This window comes from Psilocybe cubensis, chromosome 2 (assembly GCF_017499595.1).
Source record: "Psilocybe cubensis strain MGC-MH-2018 chromosome 2, whole genome shotgun sequence".
NCBI lineage: Eukaryota > Fungi > Basidiomycota > Agaricomycetes > Agaricales > Agrocybaceae > Psilocybe > Psilocybe cubensis.
In genome coordinates, this window is record NC_063000.1 from 2,413,606 (window position 1) to 2,435,050 (window position 21,445).

Below are 21,445 nucleotides of genomic sequence, written 5' to 3' on the forward strand. Positions count from 1 at the left end.
TTTAGCTTGCCTCCAGCGTTATCGATAATCTCCTCCATGTCCGAATTTCTCGTTTGCACAGGATCCAAAGTCCTTCTACCTGGGAATGACGAACCCACCCAGGCTTCCATTGTCATTGACAAGGCATCGGGCAAAATTACACAAGTCCGGCAAGGCCACCATACATCGGACGATCTTGGATTGCACGCTCATACCGTCGAATGGCTTGATGCAGGAAAGAATGTCGTTCTACCTGGCCTGGTAGAGTGAGTGTGCATCATTGTCATTTTCTCTCATATATTTTATTTATGGATATCATAGTGCCCATGTCCATCTCAATGAACCTGGACGCACTGATTGGGAAGGCTTTTGGACAGGCACTAGAGCAGCAGCCTCAGGGGGCATCACTACGTTAGTCGATATGCCGCTGAACTCTTTGCCCCCTACCACCACTGTATCGAATCTCGAAATCAAGCGACAGGCCGCCCTGAACCAATGCCATACAGATGTTGCTTTTTGGGGAGGTGTTATTCCCGGAAATCAGGTACCCCTATCGTTTTCCTCTTCATGTCATTTCACTCATACATGACAACGATGTAGGAACATCTTAAGCCTCTGGTAGCCGCTGGGGTCCGCGGATTCAAATGTTTCTTGATGGAAAGTGGAGTTGAGGTGAGCTTATTCTCATGTCAACGAACATCTCTGCTAATATCTATATTTGATCACCGACTTCATAGGAATTTCCTTGTGTAAATGTGCAAGACCTGCTGGTTTCCATAAAAGAACTCGAGGTATTAACACATCACATATGATTTCCTCAACTCAACCGTTTTAGGATGCTGGTAGTGTTCTCTTGTTCCACGCTGAACTTCAAGACGGTAACGACAAATCGGAAACTTCAAACCCTAGGGACTATTCGACATTTTTATCCTCGCGTCCTGAAAAGCTGGAATTCAATGCAATATCATTGATAGTTAAATTGCAACTAATGTATCCAAGTCTTCGGTGCCATATCGTTCATCTCTCAGCCGCCTCAGCGCTTCCCCTTATCCGATCTGCCAAAGATGCTGGATTGCCCTTGACTGTCGAAACCTGTTTCCATTACCTATGCCTCTCTGCAGAAGAGATTCCTGCTGGCCATACAGAATTTAAATGCTGTCCCCCTGTTCGCGAAGAATCCAACAGAAATTTATTATGGGATGCACTCAAAGAGGGTCTGATTGATTGTGTCGTTTCTGACCATAGTCCTTGTGTCCTCTCTTTAAAAAGACTAGATGATGGTGACATTTTGTCTGCTTGGGGTGGGATCAGCACCCTTGGACTGGGTCTGAGCTTGTTATGGACTGAAGGGCAGAGAAGAGGAATTGGTCTGGGCCAGATTATTGACTGGATGAGCACTAAGACCGCCCGACACGTTGGTTTAGGCTCTACAAAGGGCCAGCTAAGGGAAGGTTATGATGGCGATTTCGTCCTGTGGGATCCAGAGGAAGAATTTGAGGCAAGGGCGACACAGTGATTGATCTACATTGCACGGCGCTGACTTTGTTCCAGGTTACGAAAGAGTCCTTGCAGTATAAAAATAAGATTTCTCCATACGAAGGGATGATACTCAAAGGTACCGTCAATCAGACTTACCTCAGGGGTAAGAAGGTATATGACCGCGTGGAGGGATTCCAAGGATTGCCCCCTACAGGACAATTGTTGTAGCCGTAAACTTACTATAACTCACGATGTATGGTAGTCTTAATAACCTATGATGTCGTGTGCAAAAAGTTTGTACTGGGGCAAAATTGAAAGAAAAGTCCACAGGAAATGAATTTTGTGTTCCAGAATTTATTATAATGCAAGCAAAGACAACCTATAATTTCCCACAATAAGAATTCCTTTCATCACGCCGACTTTGCCTATGCAGCATGCTATCGCGGATGCGAAGTCAGGTTCTGCTTCATAAACCGAACCGTCTTCCATTCAACTCATGGACTGTACCGAGACGATGTATCAGGACTCCTAGTACTTTACATCCAGCGGTAGGCCGCAGCAACCAGGGTAGAACAAGTCCATGGATTTTATTTCCTGCTTGCGCGGTAATACTCGGCACTGGGTATTATCTTACCTATCAAATATCACAGCCATTCAGACACACAGTATTGGCTATTGTTCGATGCTCAAGGGTAGCTGGTATGCATTCGAATTTGAAGTAATACGCAGACTGACCGATTCGACAGGTGCTTCCATCTTGAGCGCGATTGATTATAAAGTCACCATGCTTAAATCGTATAAGAATGCAGAACAAGAAACTGAAGCGTATTCGGAATGTCATACCAGAAGTGCTCAGAGGGTGTTGAAAGCTTTGCTTGCAAATGGAGGTCTGTGCCTGATGTTTTGACGTCATGCTCATTGCTCAATGACACTTGTCTACAGGCGTTTTCATCAAAATGGGCCAACATATCGCGTCTTTGGTGGTCCTACCCGTTGAGTGGACAAGTACAATGAAGGTGTTACAAGACAAATGTGAACCCACACAATACGAAGCACTGGAGGCACTTTTTCTTAGCGACATGGGGGAACCTATCTCAGAAATTTTTGATGACTTTGACCCAGAACCGATTGGTGTAGCCAGCTTGGCACAGGTGCATATAGGACGACATAAAGCATCAGGAAAAACTGTTGCAGTGAAGGTATTGCACCAATGATTCTTTGTTTAATCTTTTGTCATTAATTCTTCACCCTAGTTGCAGCATCCTCATTTGGCAGAGTTTTGCGATGTCGACATGGAAATGGTCGATGCTACTCTTGGTCAGTTGAATCTATATCATACATCCTTTAGACGCAGTGCGCCAATGAACAATGTACAGGATGGATCAAGTACTGGTTTCCGGATTTCGAATTTACCTGGTTAGGGGTGAGTACTCGTAACCATTTTATTTGGACTTGGTTTGATGTTGAATTTATACAGGAAGAGATGAGGACCAATCTGCCTAAGGAAATGGACTTTGTTCATGAAGCAAACAATGCTGCTCGAACGAAAGTCGAATTTGCATGTGTGCGGACTTCTTTGTATATCCCTGAAGTAGTTCTGGCAACGAAAAGGGTATTAATCATGGAATACATAAAAGGAGGACGCGTAGATGATTTGAAATATCTTTCTGCTTGTGATATCGACCGCAACAAGGTGGCTGTTGAACTCTCTAGGATATTCAATCAAATGGTGTTTGTCAATGGGTGGTTTCATGCGGTGAGTATTTGACCCACCCCTGGTCGTCCGCATATTGCCTAATTCAACATTATAGGATCCCCACCCTGGTTGGTTTCCATTCAGCAATTTTCTGGTGCTGTCTAACGATACGATAGGGAATTTGTTGATTAGACCGAAGGTTGCAGGTTCCAAATCCCCGTACAACTTCGAAATTGTCCTCTTGGATCACGGTCTCTACTTCGATATGGAATCAAAACTGCGCGTGAACTACAGTAAACTTTGGCTATCGCTAATGGCGCCGGCTTCTGAATCTACCATTTCTGACCGACGGAAACTTGCAGAGCTAGTGGGCAACATTGGTCCTGACTTGGTATGTGGTAGCGTAGCCTTTCTGCTGAGCTCTCATTTACCTCACTGCTATCGTAGTACCCTGTGTTTGAGGCAGCTTTGACCGGTAGGGTGGCATTGGAGGGGAGCTGGGATGAACAGAATGATGTCTCCTTTCAACGGGCATCCAGTTTAATCGACATGGTCCCACAAACAGAAGAAGAAAAGGATGCCATCCGAGCCGCTGTTATGCAAAAAGAGGGTGTATTGCTATCTGTTTTTGATGTCCTGCGGCGCATTCCAAGGAGAGTGCTCATGGTCCTGAAACTCAACGATTTGACAAGGTATGTATTAACAGGATAAGTGCGATATTAGCCCGTTTCATTGTTACTTCTTAGGAGCCTTGACCATGCTCTAAAGACAACTCATTCAAACGTAGGCCATCGCGAACCTACCTCCTCTTCGCGAACTTAACTATATCCACTTGATAGGTTCGGATATTCCTTGTGACTGCCAAGTATTGTAGGTATGCTGTTTGGCGAGACGATAGAGAGCGTCTACTTGATACTATGCGAAGCGCTGGTCTCTTGTCTCTGAGTCTCCTTACGGACTATTTTTCGTGTTGGTGGTGAGTCTACATTTAATTTCAAAAATCTCTGAATGGCATTCTCATTATTGATGCCTATCTTAAAGGAGATATCAGCGTGCCTACTTGGAATTGTCTATGGTAGAGTCGCTGATGGATCTTCAGGCGTATTACAAGAGACAAAAAGCGTGGTTTTATGGCTTATGGCGGAGAGGTCTTAGAGGGGCACACGACGCATCATTTGGATTACCATATTCCTTCAATTCAGATAATTCAATAGTACAACATCAGCATTAATATGAAACGAAAAAACCAGTACCCTACACTATCTTTAATGAGTTGGACACCATTACTTTTTCTTGACCTCATCAAGCAGTTTATCAATTGTGCTCATTCCATCCCTTAATGACTGCCACTGGAATAAGATGTTAGCCCGCCATGCACGTCAAAAGTAAAAAATAATTATTTACCTGTTCAATCGTCAGAGAAATACCCTTCTTGCCAGGTTTTTCGTCTCCATCTGCTCCATAAAATTCGCGTATGTCAATCAAGGGGACTCCTTTGAATGATCTAACGGTTGCGCGCTTCTTCTTGCCCAGGTCGATGTACTTGTCTCCTTCAGAGGTGGTGTGGATCTTCACCGTTGCCAATGTACTTGATTCCGAATTCTAGATATCAAATCAGTCAACTTAGTATGGACTCGCAATAATGTTGTCACGGTCACTGAGCGCTTACTGTGGCAGAGCCCTCGGCGACCTCCTCCTTGACTTCCTCCTTAGCCCTTTTATTGGATGAACTTTTGCCTGACTGAGAAATGGTCAACATTATAATTGGTTAGAAGACAACAAATTGTATACAACTTTCTGCTTCAAGTTCTGTACCTGCTTCGTGGGCTTAGTTTTGGCACTTTTTTCGCTGTCAGACTCTTCTGCAGAAACAGAGGAGTCTGAAGCTTCGTTTTTAATAAAATCCTCGTCTCCAGATTCGGATATTTTTCTTTTCGGCATTGTAGAGAGGAGGATGAGGGCGGACCGAGTCAAGGCGCTTGACAAACGCGTTGAAGATGAACAGGGGCGCGTTGGTATTGTGTGACTGACGCGTTATCGACTTGTCACATCATAGTCAAATTGCGTCAGCAATCTCAGTCAGTGTGCCAAGTTTGCAATCCTTGACCGTTTCAAGCCTGCCCAAACATCATCTTTACTGCTCATTCCCCATCACATTCAACCATCGCCCACGATCTTCTTCTTTTAGGTGTATACCATATACTCTCTATTTCCTCAGGCTTAGCCTAGGAAAATGAAGATCCTTCCTAAATCTAAGAAGGCGATACCTCCAGTTCGTTCATCCTTTCTCTGTGAATCGCGCGTTTCTTGTGCTTACTTGAATCGATCCAGCCGCCTCAAGTGACTGAACTTATCTCCAATCTTCTTAACGCTTCCAATGAACAATTAGTACAAATTTTGAAAGATGTGGATGCCTGGAAATGGCCCCGTTCTGATCTCAATGCCTGGGTGAAAGTACTTAACAAGTTCGACGACCTCATGGACCAAGTTATTCGCGAGTACAATGTGGACAAGCTACAGCTAGATCCATTCTCTCCGGAAAAGAGGGATCTTCTCGCTGAAATTCTTCGCTTCGAGAGACTCCTTCTGGAGAACTCCACGAATAGAAAGACGTTCAACTCCTACGACGTAAGTCTTCCTTGTCCTTTGTTAATGTTGCATGCCCTAACGCCGTCCACTTCATAATAGAGATTGAACAGTCTATTATCTACCTCGGATCTTGACATCCTCATTTTGGCGTTGAACCTTTTGCTTCGACCTTCACAACAGTATTCCGCACAGCCTGCTGTTTCGCACGCGCTTAGCATTTCCACTAATAGGCTTCAATCTTTGGCAAAGCGATGGCCGCATCTACGCGAACACGGAATTGGACTCGTTGAATTGGCAGGAGACAAACCTGGCGAGGAATTGGAAGGTGTCCCACCGGAGGCCCGCGAAGTCAGTTTCAATTTTTACAGGACAGACTCCTCAGATGGAGCAGAAATTGAGAAGCCCGTTGAAGAAGTTTTGGAGACTCCAGCCACTCCACGTAAACCAACAGCACCTTCAGGACCGAGCCCTCCTTCCAGTGCCATCAATATTCGCCTGGACGAGTCAACCATTGCTGCACAGCCAATTATGAACGTCCTCGCGAGTGCCATTCAAGCGCACTCAATACCAGATAGCGAAATATTCGAATTGCTTTGCAGAATCCGAACGGCTTCTTCCTTGTCCCCGGGCAGGAAAAAGGAACGTGAAAAGTTGGTCGTCATACGTTTACTAGCCATCGCCATCTTTGGCCACACCCACACTGAATCCCAAGCGACATCGGCTTTGTTTCTTTATGAACCCGATCTCATTGGGCATATTGCTGAACTTCTTCAAGTCGATCGAGGAGTTCCTACAATCGTCCAAACCGCTGCAATCGCCGCATTGGATGCTCTCGCAAGGTACAAGAACAAAGTACAAGAAGTACTCACCGCTGTTAACGCGGGCGTCAATCATGGTATATTGATGGCACTTGTCCGCAATATGGTTGCGGAAGTGTCCAACCCCGAGTCCAAACTTCCTCACGCCTTTGTGGAAGCTCTGTTGTCATTCATAACATATATTGCGTCCCACGCTTCAGGTGGCAATATGGTTGTTGGTGCTGGCCTGATTCCCCTGTTAATCCAGATAATGGAAAACAGATCCCCCTTCAGACTCCCTGTCATCTCTAAAACGATGCAACTAGTTGATAATGTGCTCTATAGTTTCACGAACGCTTTCACCTTGTTTTGTGCAGCTCGCGGAGTTGATGTGCTTGTTGATAGGATTGAGGTTTGCTCGTTCTTGATTACTATCAGTCACTGTCTAAATCTTTTCAACAGTATGAAATCGATTTTGATATTAACGAGTACTCCAGTGAATTTCACCCCTGTGCTCTCACCGGTATAGGTATGTTTTTATCTACCATCCATAAATAATTACTAAGTGTCTCCACAAGGTGAACTTCCGATTCAACGTATAGCCATTTTAAAGCACATTCTCCGGTCTATGCATCGAATGATGCAATCTTCGGGGACTGCTGAAGGCTTACGTGGACTAATCGATATGTCCTTGCTCAAGTCTATCAAGAAGATCATTGAATATCGTGGGCTTTTTGGGCCCAACATTTTCCCACTTGGTATGAGGCGCTATGAAGTCAATTATACAAATTCTTATTCACAATATGCAGCTATAAACATCATGTCAACCTTTGTTCACAACGAACCTACTTCACTAGCCATAATTCAAGAGGCCGGGCTACCTGAGACATTTTACAATGCCATTGAAATTGGAATAGAGCCGTCCATCGAAGTAAGCAATATTTCCCAACTAATGTCATCTTAAAGAAAAGTAATGACTTTCTACAAGGTCATACAAGCTATTCCCAACGCAATCGGTGCGTTATGTCTCAATGACGTAGGGCAGGCGTTGTTGTCCAAACGACCAAGCATCATTCCGGGGATTTTCTCGATTTTCACATCTGAGAAGCATCTGAAAGTCTTGATTGACAAGGAAAACGCGGTAATAATTGGGACAGCTGTCGATGAATTGATTCGTCACCACCCTTCTCTGAAAACACCTGTTTTCGAGGCTCTGAAGTCTGTCCTGGGTCGCATTGAAGATTTCGGCATGTCTTACTCACCTACTCCCAACATTAAACAATGGTACCAATTGGTTCCAATGGCACCTACCACTTCTGTCGATGATGATGTCACAATGCAAGATGATAGCCTCCCAGAAAAGTTGTCAGGTATATCTCCCCAAAAAGCATCGGAAAAGACCACTGAGAAAGCAACTTCTCTGGTTAATGACGACGAGATAGAGGAAGATGAAAGCTTGAAGAATCATGACAACATCGTCGTATCTTACATCGATGTTGTTGGACGGGTATGTTGGAAGTAATTCGCATGGTTGACAACAAAACACTCATACCTCAATATCTAGTTTTTGGAAGGTTTCTTCCAACACCCTCCTCACTGCAAGGACTTTGTGACCACTACTGATGGGCTTGAACGCTTTGGACGTTTGACCGGACTACCCTGCCTACCTTACGACTTTGCAAATAGTGTAGCATCAGATTCCATGGTTCAAGTATTACGGACTATGACCGAAGTGGCGACAGTCGAAACTTTAGTTCACTTGTCCGACATTGTGGAGGCGTCTTTAAAGGAAACCAAATTTTTCTGGGACCCAATCATGGAATCTTCGAAACTGCTTCCCTTCGTTGATCTTGCTGGTAAGTTTGTTAACATTTGTCATCTTCTTTGAGCCGTTACCGACCCTTTTTTGCAGCTGGGGACGCCTCACTCGCGAATAGTCAATTCAGAAGTTTGGTTACTCTCCACATTCGTATAACCTTGCTATCCGACGTCTTTGCCACCGCTGGTCAAGCCCAAGGCAGGGCAGCCATAGGACTACTCCAGACACTGATGGAGCACACTCCGTTGCAAGTGCTGACTGACCTTGGATGCCTCCACCGTGCTAGCATCTGGGAGAACATTACTCTCAACTTAGGGTTAAATTCGAAGGGAATCGATCTTCAACTTAGTGCTGCATCATCGCCCCTGGAAGGGTCACCCAATCAAACTAATATAGAGTTACCCCCTGTCCCACCTCTTCCTGGTCTACTTCCTCTTTCCCATCCTTCTGGTGCCAGAAATGGTGCAACGGCTTCAAATGGTACCCACCTGGGGACAGACCTTACCTTGGGATCGGGTGGCAAAGATAACACTAATAAGCAAGATGGCCCTAGAGACTGGAACGCATCTTCTCTGAAACATATCACTCAAGGCCTGCCGAATGCGCTGGCTCCGTTTTTCCAAGGCAAGTTGGAAATATCATATTTGTTAAATAATTATTAAATTTGCATTTAGCTATGGTCAAGATGTTCCATGCTCGTAGGAATCCAGATCCTTTGCAAAAGAAGCAAATCAAAGAATCATCAAAGATCGTTGCTGATATCATGTTGAAACACTTGAATATCAATGACTTTGGTATGTTCTTTTCACTCAAATGTGGACGTGGACTGAGGATATCGTCTTGGATAGACAACAAGGCTGCTCAGTACAATTATTATAGTGTTATATTTGCACTGTTTGCTCTTCTACTCATTGATGGTACGTTTTGTCTTTAGTATCAACGTGTCCATTTTACGTATTTGAAATATCCTAGAGCGCACAGTTACAAATACTCTTCATACAGTGGAGCTCTTTGCTTTCTATCAGTCTCGTGGATTTGATGCTATCTTTACTATCTGCTCGTCACTGGCTGATAGAATCGAGGTCATCACTGCAATCAAAGAGGATTCACGTTCAGAAACAGAGAAAAAAGAGTTGTTGCATGCTTATAGTGCTATGAAGGTAGCCTTGCACCTCATATACCCTGTCGTTTCTTCGAAACCGCTCTTCGAGTCGGGACAGACCTTGCTCATAGTCACTCGTGACAAACCAGAGACTGACCCGAGCTATTTTGAACCTCACAATTTCCTTGTCAAATTACGATCCGCTGCTTTGCCGCTCATCCGCAAACTCTGGGAAGCCTCTTGGCTTATTCAGGCACCTCTTAGTGTAAGCAGGTTTGTAGTCCGGACAGTTCTTGAGTTGGTGAACGGTGAAGGCGAAGAAATTAAATCTGACTCGAGCATGCCTGACATTGGGCCTACTCCTGTGACTATCACTAGGCCAACAGGTCCAGATGAAAGTCGGATTCAAATATTAACTGACATGGGTTTCCCCCGCTCTGCTGCAGAGCGTGCTTTGGCAAGGACCCACAATAATGTCAATAGCGCGACCGAGCTACTCTTATCAAACCCCTTCCCTTTACCGCCTGATCCTGTTCAAGAAACTCCAGCCCCAGCCCCAGCCCCAGCCCCCGCTCCCGTTGCTACAGAAAATCAAGACCATTCTGAAATTGACAATGATGCCCAATCTGTTGAGACCCCCACGGAAGAAAACACCCCATCACCACCCCCCATTCCTGAAATCGACGAAGCTAGCTTGAGCACGCCCGGTAAATCTTCGGAGGAGTGGTACAAATTATTAGAGGAGGCTCGTGAACCTTTACGGGCGAGTATCAGCAGACAATCATTGTTGCTCATCGATGAACACCTTTCTCTTCTGTTCGATCTTCACATTACATTCACAAAATCGAGCAAGCATCAAGAGCAGGCAGTTCGCGATCTTGTTGACGATGTTAAAGCCTTTTCAGCATTTGCTCTGGATGTTCAGGAACAACCCCTTGCTAATAGGTGTCGCCTTTTGGCTTTGGTTCTGTGCGAAAAACCTTCTTCATTAGACCAAGATCTGCGAAACGTCTTGATGGACCACCTTTTGGCGTTATTACTTTCAAGTGTCGATCCCGAACATCCTCCCCGATGGCTTGCTGCCCATTTACTGGTTACTGAGGCCCTTTTCACGCTCTCTGATGAACCTCGCTCAATCAATCTGCCAAAAGAAGGTGAACCCATCTTGCCAGAGAATAGATCTGTTGGCCCTCCACGAACGGATGCTCGGACAATTGTTTTCGACTTCTGTCTGCGTCTACTCGCTGTCGACGATTTACCAGCTGATGAATTATTATCTGTCTTACGATTATTCGTTCTATTGACTCGGGACAGAGACATGGCAGGTCAATTTGTGAAACGCGATGGGCTTATCCACCTATTCAAACGCCTCAGGGTGTCGCCTGTGAGTGGTGGCTCATCTTATGTTGCCACTATTTTGCGCCATGTTGTGGAAGATGCTTCCATTATCCAAAACGTTATGCAGCAGTCCATTAAGCGATATCTAACGCAACCCAGAGTTAGAATAGTCGATGTCACCAGTTTTGTAAGAAGTTGCAGCGCTATTGCACTCCGAGATGTTGATATCTTCATCGATACGACAAAGTCTCTCTGTCAACTTGAACAGCCATATTCGTCTTCGCCACACATAAAATTGCAGAACGACTCCGCATCTATTCAAAAGTTGCCATCAACGGGACAGGAACAGTCTTCAGAAATGCAAGTTGACGCCCCATCTAGTTTGCCATCTAATATTCCTCAAAAATCTGTGGAGAGTGTGGTTTCTTTATTAGTTAGCGAACTTATGACTACTGTCAAAGTCATCCAAGATGCGCCCATCCCAGCGTCAACGACACCCGTTGTTGCCGCTAAATTGGACTCAACAGTTGCACAGCAATCACAACAAATCCCAGATCCCCAAACCTCTCAGACATTAGTTGCCCCTGCAACGTCAACTACCTCTGGTCTATCGGAGGGTGGCACGGTGGCCGCATCTCCTCAAATTGATATCCAGGACAAACATCAATATGCATCGTTTTTGATGCAATGTTTGACTGAACTACTTTTCTCATACGATTCCTGCAAGATCGCATTCCTGTCATATTCCACCAAAAGGCGGTCACCCCAAACTGTCAAGGAACCCACCAATAAGTTTAGAAACGCAACCTTACATTTCCTTCTTTCTGATTTAGTGACGTATGGAACTATCAATTCTTCCTCTGACTCAAAGCAACAGCGCAATAGGGGCATGCTCTGCAGCTGGGCCATGAATGTCATCGGCGCATTATGCATGGATACCTCGTCGGCACCGGACATAAAAGATGTGTCAACAGATTTGGTTTATGTTCGGAAATTTGTATTGGAGACTATCAGTCGTGCCATCAAGGATGTTTCATCGACATCGGACAACACTGAATCTCGATATGGAAGATTGCTCGCACTGGCTGATCTATGCCATCGATTGCTAACTGCCCGTGTCAATTCCAATTCGCGGAAGCATCAAGAAGATATCCCGACACATTTGGCCAAAATAATGTTGGAGAAGAACTTCGTAGCTATTCTTACAACGGCCCTCTCGGAAGTCGACCTCAACTACCCTAACGTTCGCAATCTTGTTGCTGCCATTCTTCGTCCTCTTGAATATCTGTGAGTATTGTTATGTCCATGAAAGGTAAATTTACTAAATTTTGTGCATCTTAAGAACAAAAATTGCCATAAAAATGAGCAGGAGCTCTACCAAAACCAAAGAAGATATTGTGAAAGAAGACAGCGTCTCGGCGGACTCTGAATCAGAGGATGAAGATATGGAGGATGACAACCGGGAGGAAACTCCCGATTTGTACAGAAATTCAGCTCTCGGAATGTATGCTGGGGTACGTTAACGCCAAGATTGTCCTTTCATATATTGACATAAAAATGCTGCTAGGAAATGGATGATGGTCAATACGACGAAGATGAGGATATGGATGAAGATGAAGATGATCAGGACGTTGAAATGGACTATGGTGAAGAAACTGGCAGCGAGGACACATCAGCATCTGAATCGGAGGGTGAAGAGGATGATCTTGGACATGGGGAAGATGGAGAGGTCTGGACTGAAGGGGAAGATGAAGATGAAGAGGGCCTCGTTGAGAATCATGATGTTGATGAAGAGGACGAAGAACACGACGGTGAAGAAGACGATAACGACGAAGAAGATGCTGAAGATGAGGACGAAGAAGGAATGATGTGGGAGGTAATTTTCAACAACCTTATTCGTTTTCACGAACAACAAAATAATCATCTTCTCATTTTAGGACATGGAAGATGATGGTGACGGATTGGGTTTGGCATTAGATAATGCCGATGAAGCGGGACATGGAGGTAAGGGAGTCTTTCAAGTCTATCACCGAAAGTGATTGACCAATGTGTAGTTCCTATCCAAGTTAATCATGAAGAGGATGAGCCTGAAATGGCCTCCGATGAAGATGAATTTGCACTTGATCATCATCATTTCCACAATGACGGGATATTCAGCTTTGGAGAGGCCTTCGTCAATTCGGCTGCCAGAGATCTTGGAGGTTTATTTGTTCACCGCCGACATCGCAGTGCAGGTTGGTCATTCATATTCACTTTGTAACGATCTTACGAAACATAACATATAGAATCGCAAGCTTTTGGCCGTTCTAGAACTGCTCCTGCGCCAGAGACGACTACGCATCCTCTCTTACTTGACATGTCAACGGCCAGTCGCTCAAATAACCACCAACTCAGAGGATTCAGGCATGCGCAAAGAATCATTAGCAACGGCCCGCCAAATTTCCTTCAGACAATTGACGAAATGCTTGGAGAAGGATCAATTCAAGTATTGCAGCAAATCATATCTCGTGAAGCAGGAGGCGGTGAAACATTCCGAATCGAGGTCCCTGCTGGGACAATCCTGCATCATAGTAGGCGCTTCCTAGGCTCGAGTCGTAGTGAAAGGGTGCCTCGTCCCCAAGGAGGTCGGCACGGCCGTGAGTTTGACCCCCTCGGTACATTGCAGCGATGGGCGGAGGAGATGAAAATTCTTCATGGTGACTTTGTCGGAGAACGCGTGGTGAAATTAGCCAATCACGTTACGTTGGCATTGCTTCCCGCCGCAGTTGAGGCTATCAAGGCAGCTAAGGTGCGGGAGGAAGAAGAGAGTAAAAAGAAGTCTGAAGAAGCGGCCAAGGCTGAGGCAGAGAAAGTCGCAAACAGTCAGCAGCCGAGTGAACAAGCTCCAGAAAAGGTCTTGACGCCCGAGCAAACTCCAACAGATGAGGCTGCTAATAGAGATGCAAATGTAACACCTGCCATCTTACATATACCTTCCCAAGACGAATCAGAAACACAACAACCCACGACGGATTTGGCGATGTCAGATGCCAACCCAACAGATGCAGACACTGTTATGATTGACGCTCATGATTTGGCAAGGCCCGTCTCTCCTGCCGCACCAGAAATAGCCGCAGCCATAGCTGTTCCTCCGCAAGAAGTCGTTGCTGGATCATCGTCTGAGGCGACCAATAATCCACCAGAACGCGTAACTGTCATGATTCATGGAAGTGCAGTCGACATCACAGATACAGGAATCGATCCCACTTTCCTCGAGGCTCTTCCAGATGATATGCGAGAAGAGGTATTAAACCAACACGTTAGGGACCAACAGGCTTCACGAGTGGAGCGTCCCCCTGATTCCCAAATTAGTTCTGAATTTCTTGATGCTCTTCCTCCTGAAATACGTGCAGAGATTATCCAGCAGGAAGCCATGGAAAGAGCTAGACGTCGGACGGTTGAAGAGAGTGCTAGGGCTCCTGTCAGAGAAGCCGCCGAAATTGATCCTGCCAGTTTCATTGCCAGCCTGGATCCTACCCTTCGTCAAGCTGTTCTCTTAGACCAAGATGATGGTTTTATTCAATCGCTCCCATCTCATATGATCGCAGAAGCAGGAGCGTATCGAGACGAATTACACGGGGGCCGTTCCTTGGCTTCTCGTATACCTGCCCGCAACGTACCAGGTACAACTCCTATTCGTAAATATACACCCCAGCATGATGCCATCTTGCTCTTGGATCGTCCCAGTGTTGCAGTTTTGGTTCGCTTGTTGTTCTTCCCTCAGGTTCTGAAAAAAACCTTGCTCTTCAAAGTCCTTGTTAACATTTGCGAAAATGCCAAAACCAGGATAGATCTTTTCAATATATTGCTCGGAATCCTGCAAGACGGTACTGCAGATCTCGCCGCAGTCGACAAAAGTTTTGCCCAGATGTCGGTTCGCAATCGTGATACAAAACCTCAGACGCCTAAGGCTGCAGGAAAACAAAAGGCAACTGCTGATCATGTTGCTGCTCTGGCATTACCACCTTCGCAAATGGAAACAGTTCCGGATTTAATTGCGCAAAGATGTCTGGAGGCATTGACTTACATCGTCACAACCAATGAACTCTCTTCGTTATTTTTCCTCACCGAACATGACATCCCTGCAGGCCTTAGAAGAACGAACCTGAAGAAGGGTAAAGGGAAAGAGAAACAAAACCCACAAACTCATTATCCGCTTGTTTTACTCTTGAATCTTCTCGATCGTCAAAATCTTCTACGAACACCAGCTATTCTTGAATCGGTAGTTGGCTTACTCGCCACAGTCACCCGCCCGTTGACCAGCTTGAAGGACCAGACAAAATCGCAGGAATCAAGCTTACCTTCATCCTCCTTACAATCAATATCAACAGCTCCCGCCCCTGAATCCTCAACTGGAACCAACACATCTGCTCCGGCACCCTCCAATCAAGCTGCAGATGCTCCCGTGGTGTCAACAGGTAAACTTGTATTATCTTTGTTTTATTTTCAATCCTAATTCTGATGCTTTCTGGAATAGACTCTGCACCTTCTGCTCCCGACGCTTCTGGATCTACCAAACCTTCTGATTCTGTCGACGACAAGGCGTTATTGCCTCATCCTCCTCAGATTCCCAATAGCACACTGCGACTCATCGTTAACATCTTGACAATCGGTGAATGTTCAGGTAGAACATTCCAGCAAAGTTTGGCCTTGATTCAACATCTGTCCTACATTCCTGACTCACGGGATGTCATTGCAAACGAGCTGAAGGCTAAAGCCCAAGAGTTTGGTCAAACATTATATGCTGATTTGGACGAATTAGCTGTTGCCCTGCAAGAATCTCAAAGCAATGTCATGGTGAGCTCGGTCGCCACCAAGTTCTCTCCGGCGTCTTCCACCCAGGCAAAACTTCTTCGTGTCTTGAAGACGATCGATTATATGTATACTCCAAAGCCACCATCTAGCGGAAGTCAATCAACAACATCTGTTGATGACGTTGAAAAAGTTCAGGCTATATACGAATCCTTCAGGTTTACTCCACTATGGCGCAGGCTAGGGGATTGTTTATCTCTCATAAGCGAGAATGCAGAAACCGCACAGGTTGCTACTGTTCTGCTTCCTCTCATCGAGGCCTTGATGGTGGTTTGCAAGTTCGTGGCCTCGAAAGGCTCAGGAAATGTTTTGCGGGCCATACGGGCGTCAACTTCTCCGAGATCCCCTGCTACTCCGAAAGAATCCATGGAAGACCTGTTTATCAGCTTCACGGATGCTCACCGCAAGATTCTGAACCTTATGGTCCGAAACAACCCATCTTTAATGAGTGGGTCTTTTTCACTTCTAGTGAACAATTCTCGTGTTTTGGACTTCGACAACAAGCGTAACTACTTTAATCAGCAACTACACAGGAAGCCTCATATTCGAGAACATTATGGTACTCTGCAATTGAACGTGCGTCGTGCTCGTGTTTTCGAAGATAGTTTCCTGTATCTTCAGCGCAAAACCGGCGAGCAAATCAAGCACGGGAAACTTAGTGTTCGATTTTATGATGAAGAGGGCGTCGACGCGGGTGGTCTGACCCGGGAGTGGTTCCAGATCTTGGCTCGTCAAATGTTTAATCCGAACAACGCTCTCTTCCAACCATGTGCAGCCGATAAATTGACTTACCAGCCTAATAAAAATTCATGGGTAAACCCTGAGCACCTGTCATTCTTCAAGTTCGTTGGTCGTGTCATTGGGAAAGCCATTTACGATGGGCGTTTGTTGGATGCATACTTTGCGCGAAGCTTGTATCGACAACTCCTCGGGAAGCCTGTCGACTACAAAGATGTCGAATGGGTGGATCCTGAATACTACAACTCGTTATGCTGGATCCTCGAGAACGATCCAACTGCTCTCGATCTCACTTTTAGCGTTGAAGCTGATGAGGTACCTTTTCATTTTTGCATGTATAATCCTTTACTAACGCTTTTCACACAGTTCGGTGTCAATCGCATCGTGCCTTTGAAAGATGGAGGAGAGGGAATTCCGGTCACGCAAGAAAACAAACGAGAATTTGTGCAGTTATCTGCTCAGTATCGCTTGTACTCATCTATCAAAGACCAGATTGAAAGCCTCTCGAGCGGGTTCTACGAGATTATCCCAAAAGATTTGATAACTATCGTAAGTGTTGACTCATACGAAGAATACAACCTACTCACATGGACCATTTTAAGTTTAATGAGCAAGAACTTGAACTTTTAATTTCTGGCACACCTGATATCGATGTCGATGAATGGCGTGCCGCTACCGAATATAATGGATACACAAGCTCAGATCCTAACATCGTCTGGTGGTGGAGAGCTCTCAAATCTTTCAACCGAGAAGAACGTGCCAAGGTCCTTAGCTTCGCTACGGGCACTTCGAGAGTCCCACTTAGTGGCTTCCTGGATCTTCAAGGGGTACAAGGAGTCCAAAAATTCTCTATTCATCGTGCCTATGGCGAACCTGATCGACTTCCTCAAGCTCACACATGTACGTCGAGGCACTTCGTTTTTTTTTCATCGCTAACTTTATTGATTGTAGGCTTCAATCAAATCGACCTTCCCCAATACACATCTTACGAAATGTTGCGGCAACAATTATTGATGGCTATTCATGAGGGTGGTGAAGGATTTGCCTTCAGCTAAACACTGTAACAAGATTGCGGGTTGAAGTGGACTGGCGACTAGTCGAACAACTTTCAATGTACAATTATCATACACATACACACAACGACTGAATCATATTAGACCTGTAATACTACTAACCTGTTTTAACCTCCTAAAAGCTCGAGTGATAGCGTAAGCAGATATTGCTCATCGGACCGGGAACAAGCATAACCGGTCAGAGCTTACTTCAACGCCTGCAATTGTCCACCGACATGTTTACTTCAAATAGCAGCCTTACCCGAATGGAGTTCGCCTCATACATACCCCAGTTTCTTCGAAACAACTCCCATCCCTCATTATGCGTGCTTTCGTTGTAAAGGAACTCACTCACCCTTCCAACATCTCTGTTACTGACAATGTAACGGAGCCTACGGCGGGTCCAGAGCATGTTCTCGTTGATGTGTACAGTGCCGGCCTCAACTTCTTTGATGTCTGTTCCACCTTTGAATCATCCATTTTGTATAATCTACGGTGCTGAATCATTTCTCACATCTAGATATTGCAATCACAAGGCAAATATCAGAATAAACCGCCACTGCCATTCATTCTAGGGGCAGAGTTTGCCGGAAAGATTTCCCAGGATTCACCCATACCAAAAGGCTGCAACCTGAAGCGAGGTCAGCGAGTTTTTGGCTCAGCACAGGGATGCTACGCCGACAAGGTTGCTGTTCCCCACTGGAATGTCATCCCTTTGCCCGACAATATTTCATTTGATCAAGGTGCAGGTAAATCAACATACATGTCTTTCAGCGGATCAATTGCTTATTCAGATTCACAAGGTTTGTTCATTACATGGCCCACCAGTTACGAAGCCCTTGTTGGAAGGGCTGAACTCAAGAAAGGTGCGTTGTCCAGCGACGAGCTCGTATATAACGACTTGACACTCAAATGTCGGTATATACACATAGGTGAATGGGTTCTGGTGACCGCTGCCGCAGGGGGTGTTGGTATTGCTGCTGTTCAGATTGCGAAAGGTGTGTGAAGGATGCTCCAGACCGTGTTGGACTCTAACATCGTATCTTTGCCTTGATGTCAGCTCTCGGCGCCAATGTCATTGCTGCTGCGGGCTCACAAGCAAAGATCGACATCGCAAAACGCGTTGGCGGCGCAGACCACGGCGTAAACTACTCTGTCCCTGGCTGGCAAAAAGAGGTTTTGGCTCTGACCAGCGGAAAAGGAGTGAACGTCATTTACGACCCAGTAGGCTTGATCAATGGTTTGAATGCATCACTTGCCTCGAAATTACGATTGCTCATTGCATATCCAGATTCTTTGAAATGTATTGCATGGAAAGGAAGAGCTTTGGTAATTGGATTCGCTGCTGGAACTATCGAGAAGGTGAGTATCCCAGTTAGTGCATGAATAAAATATGAATATGAACTTAAAAGCACACTCTTACTCCAACTTTTTTTAGATTCCCATGAACCTTGTTCTCTTGAAAAACGTGGCCATTCTCGGTCTCCACTGGGGCGCTTATACTCGTTAGCTCGCGTTCTTTTTTGTCCTGAACTAGGCGCTGATTTGCTCTCCCTCATTCAGAAAAAGAACCTGAACGCGTACCAACTGTGTGGAAAGACATTCTGGAGTAAGTCTTACGAACCGTCGTTAGTGCTATCTCGAACTCAAATATCCTTTGTAGTTTGTTTGCTTCGGGTAGAGTAAAGCCCGTTATTTATGACACCGTGTACAAGCTCGAGAATCTTGTTGACGGACTAACCGCTTTGGAAAGAAGAGAAACCTGGGGCAAAACCATCATTAGAGTAAAGGATGAACAAGAGAAAGCCAGGCTATGAAATTTATCTGAAAACTAGTGTATATGTACTTTGATACATGTATAAAAAATTAGTAAATACTTGAGTACCCTATGATATGTGTGAACCAATCCTATTCTTTTCCCATAACAATACTTCAAAGTCTTTCGATCGCAACATATCTTCCTTGTCAAGAATGTCTTCGTCGGCCAGTTCTTTTTTCACTTGTTCCTCGTCGATGGATTCCGACAATAAATCGTCATCGGGGTAAAACTGTTGATAATGAGGTAATGAACACCACTGCAAGGATTGGGGAAGAATAAACCCTGCAGGCTGTGCTGGGTCTGAGGGAATATTTAGTTGTTCATCTCCGGAAAGATCTCCGTCAGGGTATGAGCGGTTTTTCGAGCGAAGCTTTGTCTCCTTCAATAGTTTCGTGAAATACTGCTCTTTGCTGATATTAGCCAACCCAATGGAGGCCAGACACTCCGCTACGTTTTCATGATTGATCTATATTGATCGGTGAGCAGGCCGATAGACAGGCTTCAAAACAGAACATTTCATACCTCATCACGGTCATATTTCCAAACCCTCAGTGAACGTTTCATGCGAATCTCTTGTTCCTTGGTGATGATAGCATGACGGATAAGTTCGGACACAAATTCCTTTGTGATATTGACCATGAGTTGTATGCTTTGTGTTGAAATAGAAACGTCGTCCAATTTCCTCGGAGATTTGTTGAGCGAGGCGAAGAGGCTAAAATAGGTGAAGCAGTTGTATGAGGTGGTCGCATGATAATCGATTCATTACATACCGTAGTAATCTCCCCAAGGTTGACAGATTAAAAAAGTTTAAGTCGATTCTGGAGAAAGCCTGACCATCCATGTTGCTTTCTTGGAAGAATTCTTTGACCCGGTAAGGTTTTGTAGCGCCGCCCAGACCCTGCTTTTCATTGATTAAATCTTCGTCTGCGTCAGCCTCCTCTGAAGATAATTGCGTGGGTTCTTTCAACGCCTCGGGCATGGGTAAAGGTTCGTCGTCATCGTGTTCCCTGTCAGGGCCTTCAATGGATCCATCTTTACTCTGCCCTTTTTGCCGAACATTGGATAGTTTTGCACGTTTCCTGGGCCGACCCGGACGCAACTTTCCATCTTCCATGATAATTGTTCTGCCAGTTTGTTCAGCTCGTTTACGCCGCATATATAGCCGTTTCCTGAGACGGCGACGTAGCAATGTTTGACGATAAAGTTCCTTTTCCACATCATCAGAAAGCTGGGGCAGAGCTATATGAGATATATACACGCTACATTGGGAAACAGAAGGTTACCATTGGCAACTGAGTTTCCATTGGTACATCGTCATGGTCGTCTGAATCACTGGGTTGTTCGCCTGCTCCTGCTGAATTATTAAGAACGGGCCTAAGGGACTGCAGTGTGCTCACTTGATGCAACTGATGCAGGGTCTTTTGAGGCAGAATCAATCAGCGTGGACCCTGTCGCAAATTCAAGAGGGGGAAATTTTTGAAGGTCTTCATTTTCTGGTTCTGGTTCTGCTTCACGAATGACACTTTCAATCACTGTAAGGCATGTTGGGTCCAGATGGTTAAGATAACCATTTGCTTCCAACTCAAAACCGGCAGGTAGACTTTTGCGGATAGGTTCATTTGGACACGAACATTTTGCTCGATTCTGATTATTATCGACGCCTTTTGCGCCAAAGCTCCAGGAACATCGATCAGAGGTAGCCAACTCCTGTGCCATAATTTCTTCATGTTCGATCCACCGTTCAGAAACCTCCATAGCGGGGTCTAACGACATTCTAGTAGGTATTTCAGGACTGTGTTGCAAAGAAGCTGTATGAAGAGCATCCAAGTAAACGCAGACATCTAAGGTGTTCTTGGTCTTGATATGTTCCGCAATCAGATCGGGACGGAGACGAGAGAAGACAGAAAGCCCATGGAAGAAAAGATCTTTTTCCGACGCAGTCCAAAATGACGCAGGTGGAAAGAAAGATGGCAACAATGGTTCCTCAGAGTCCTGGCTGCCATTTAGGTGAGCACGAATATTTTCCCTGTGAAGATGAAAAAATTTAGCATAGCCATGTTCAGGTTGCTTTGGATTGCTAGTCATGGAGGATGAGGCATTTCTTACGGGGTTAAGAGCCCAGTGGGTTTCCAGGTTCATTTTATCGTATATTGTTAATTACGTAATATGATACCATAAGTGTACAT

At 45.2% G+C, this 21,445-nt stretch overlaps 6 protein-coding genes across 6 annotated transcripts; 4 read left to right on the top strand and 2 right to left on the bottom strand.

The window, feature by feature from the left end:
- Nucleotides 1-36: 36 nt before the first annotated feature.
- JR316_0002289 (Allantoinase) lies at nucleotides 37-1,495 on the top strand (the record flags this gene model as incomplete). The annotated part of the gene is made up of 5 exons (XM_047888083.1): nucleotides 37-245; nucleotides 301-523; nucleotides 580-651; nucleotides 717-770; nucleotides 815-1,495. 5 exons carry the CDS (start codon nucleotides 37-39, stop codon nucleotides 1,493-1,495), a joined length of 1,239 nt encoding a protein of 412 aa, XP_047753006.1.
- A 747-nt stretch (nucleotides 1,496-2,242) lies between these two features.
- Nucleotides 2,243-4,385, top strand: JR316_0002290 (ABC1 family protein MCP2-like protein; the record flags this gene model as incomplete). The annotated part of the gene is made up of 12 exons (XM_047888084.1): nucleotides 2,243-2,345; nucleotides 2,401-2,657; nucleotides 2,718-2,775; nucleotides 2,835-2,881; nucleotides 2,936-3,214; nucleotides 3,270-3,282; nucleotides 3,331-3,545; nucleotides 3,602-3,846; nucleotides 3,901-3,937; nucleotides 3,994-4,028; nucleotides 4,080-4,130; nucleotides 4,196-4,385. 12 exons carry the CDS (start codon nucleotides 2,243-2,245, stop codon nucleotides 4,383-4,385), a joined length of 1,530 nt encoding a protein of 509 aa, XP_047753007.1.
- A 52-nt stretch (nucleotides 4,386-4,437) lies between these two features.
- Nucleotides 4,438-5,095, bottom strand: JR316_0002291 (Activated RNA polymerase II transcriptional coactivator p15; the record flags this gene model as incomplete). The annotated part of the gene is made up of 4 exons (XM_047888085.1): nucleotides 4,438-4,503; nucleotides 4,559-4,756; nucleotides 4,824-4,895; nucleotides 4,970-5,095. The coding sequence occupies 4 exons, from the start codon at nucleotides 5,093-5,095 to the stop codon at nucleotides 4,438-4,440; spliced, it is 462 nt and encodes a 153-aa protein (XP_047753008.1).
- A 292-nt stretch (nucleotides 5,096-5,387) lies between these two features.
- JR316_0002292 (E3 ubiquitin-protein ligase ptr1) lies at nucleotides 5,388-17,443 on the top strand (the record flags this gene model as incomplete). The annotated part of the gene is made up of 21 exons (XM_047888086.1): nucleotides 5,388-5,426; nucleotides 5,486-5,782; nucleotides 5,843-6,952; nucleotides 7,003-7,069; nucleotides 7,119-7,298; nucleotides 7,350-7,471; nucleotides 7,529-8,047; nucleotides 8,105-8,396; nucleotides 8,453-9,005; nucleotides 9,062-9,153; nucleotides 9,208-9,276; nucleotides 9,332-12,086; nucleotides 12,142-12,313; nucleotides 12,367-12,675; nucleotides 12,737-12,803; nucleotides 12,854-13,033; nucleotides 13,085-15,256; nucleotides 15,316-16,703; nucleotides 16,755-16,937; nucleotides 16,991-17,288; nucleotides 17,340-17,443. 21 exons carry the CDS (start codon nucleotides 5,388-5,390, stop codon nucleotides 17,441-17,443), a joined length of 10,968 nt encoding a protein of 3,655 aa, XP_047753009.1.
- Nucleotides 17,444-17,762: 319 nt separating this feature from the next.
- Nucleotides 17,763-19,257, top strand: JR316_0002293 (Quinone oxidoreductase-like protein 2-like protein; the record flags this gene model as incomplete). The annotated part of the gene is made up of 9 exons (XM_047888087.1): nucleotides 17,763-17,894; nucleotides 17,961-18,189; nucleotides 18,244-18,306; nucleotides 18,373-18,438; nucleotides 18,501-18,680; nucleotides 18,732-18,802; nucleotides 18,879-18,945; nucleotides 19,004-19,049; nucleotides 19,104-19,257. The coding sequence occupies 9 exons, from the start codon at nucleotides 17,763-17,765 to the stop codon at nucleotides 19,255-19,257; spliced, it is 1,008 nt and encodes a 335-aa protein (XP_047753010.1).
- Nucleotides 19,258-19,326: 69 nt separating this feature from the next.
- On the bottom strand, nucleotides 19,327-21,398 carry JR316_0002294 (uncharacterized protein; the record flags this gene model as incomplete). Its single annotated transcript, XM_047888088.1, has 5 exons — nucleotides 19,327-19,725; nucleotides 19,782-19,971; nucleotides 20,030-20,487; nucleotides 20,543-20,610; nucleotides 20,657-21,398. 5 exons carry the CDS (start codon nucleotides 21,396-21,398, stop codon nucleotides 19,327-19,329), a joined length of 1,857 nt encoding a protein of 618 aa, XP_047753011.1.
- Nucleotides 21,399-21,445: the final 47 nt, after the last annotated feature.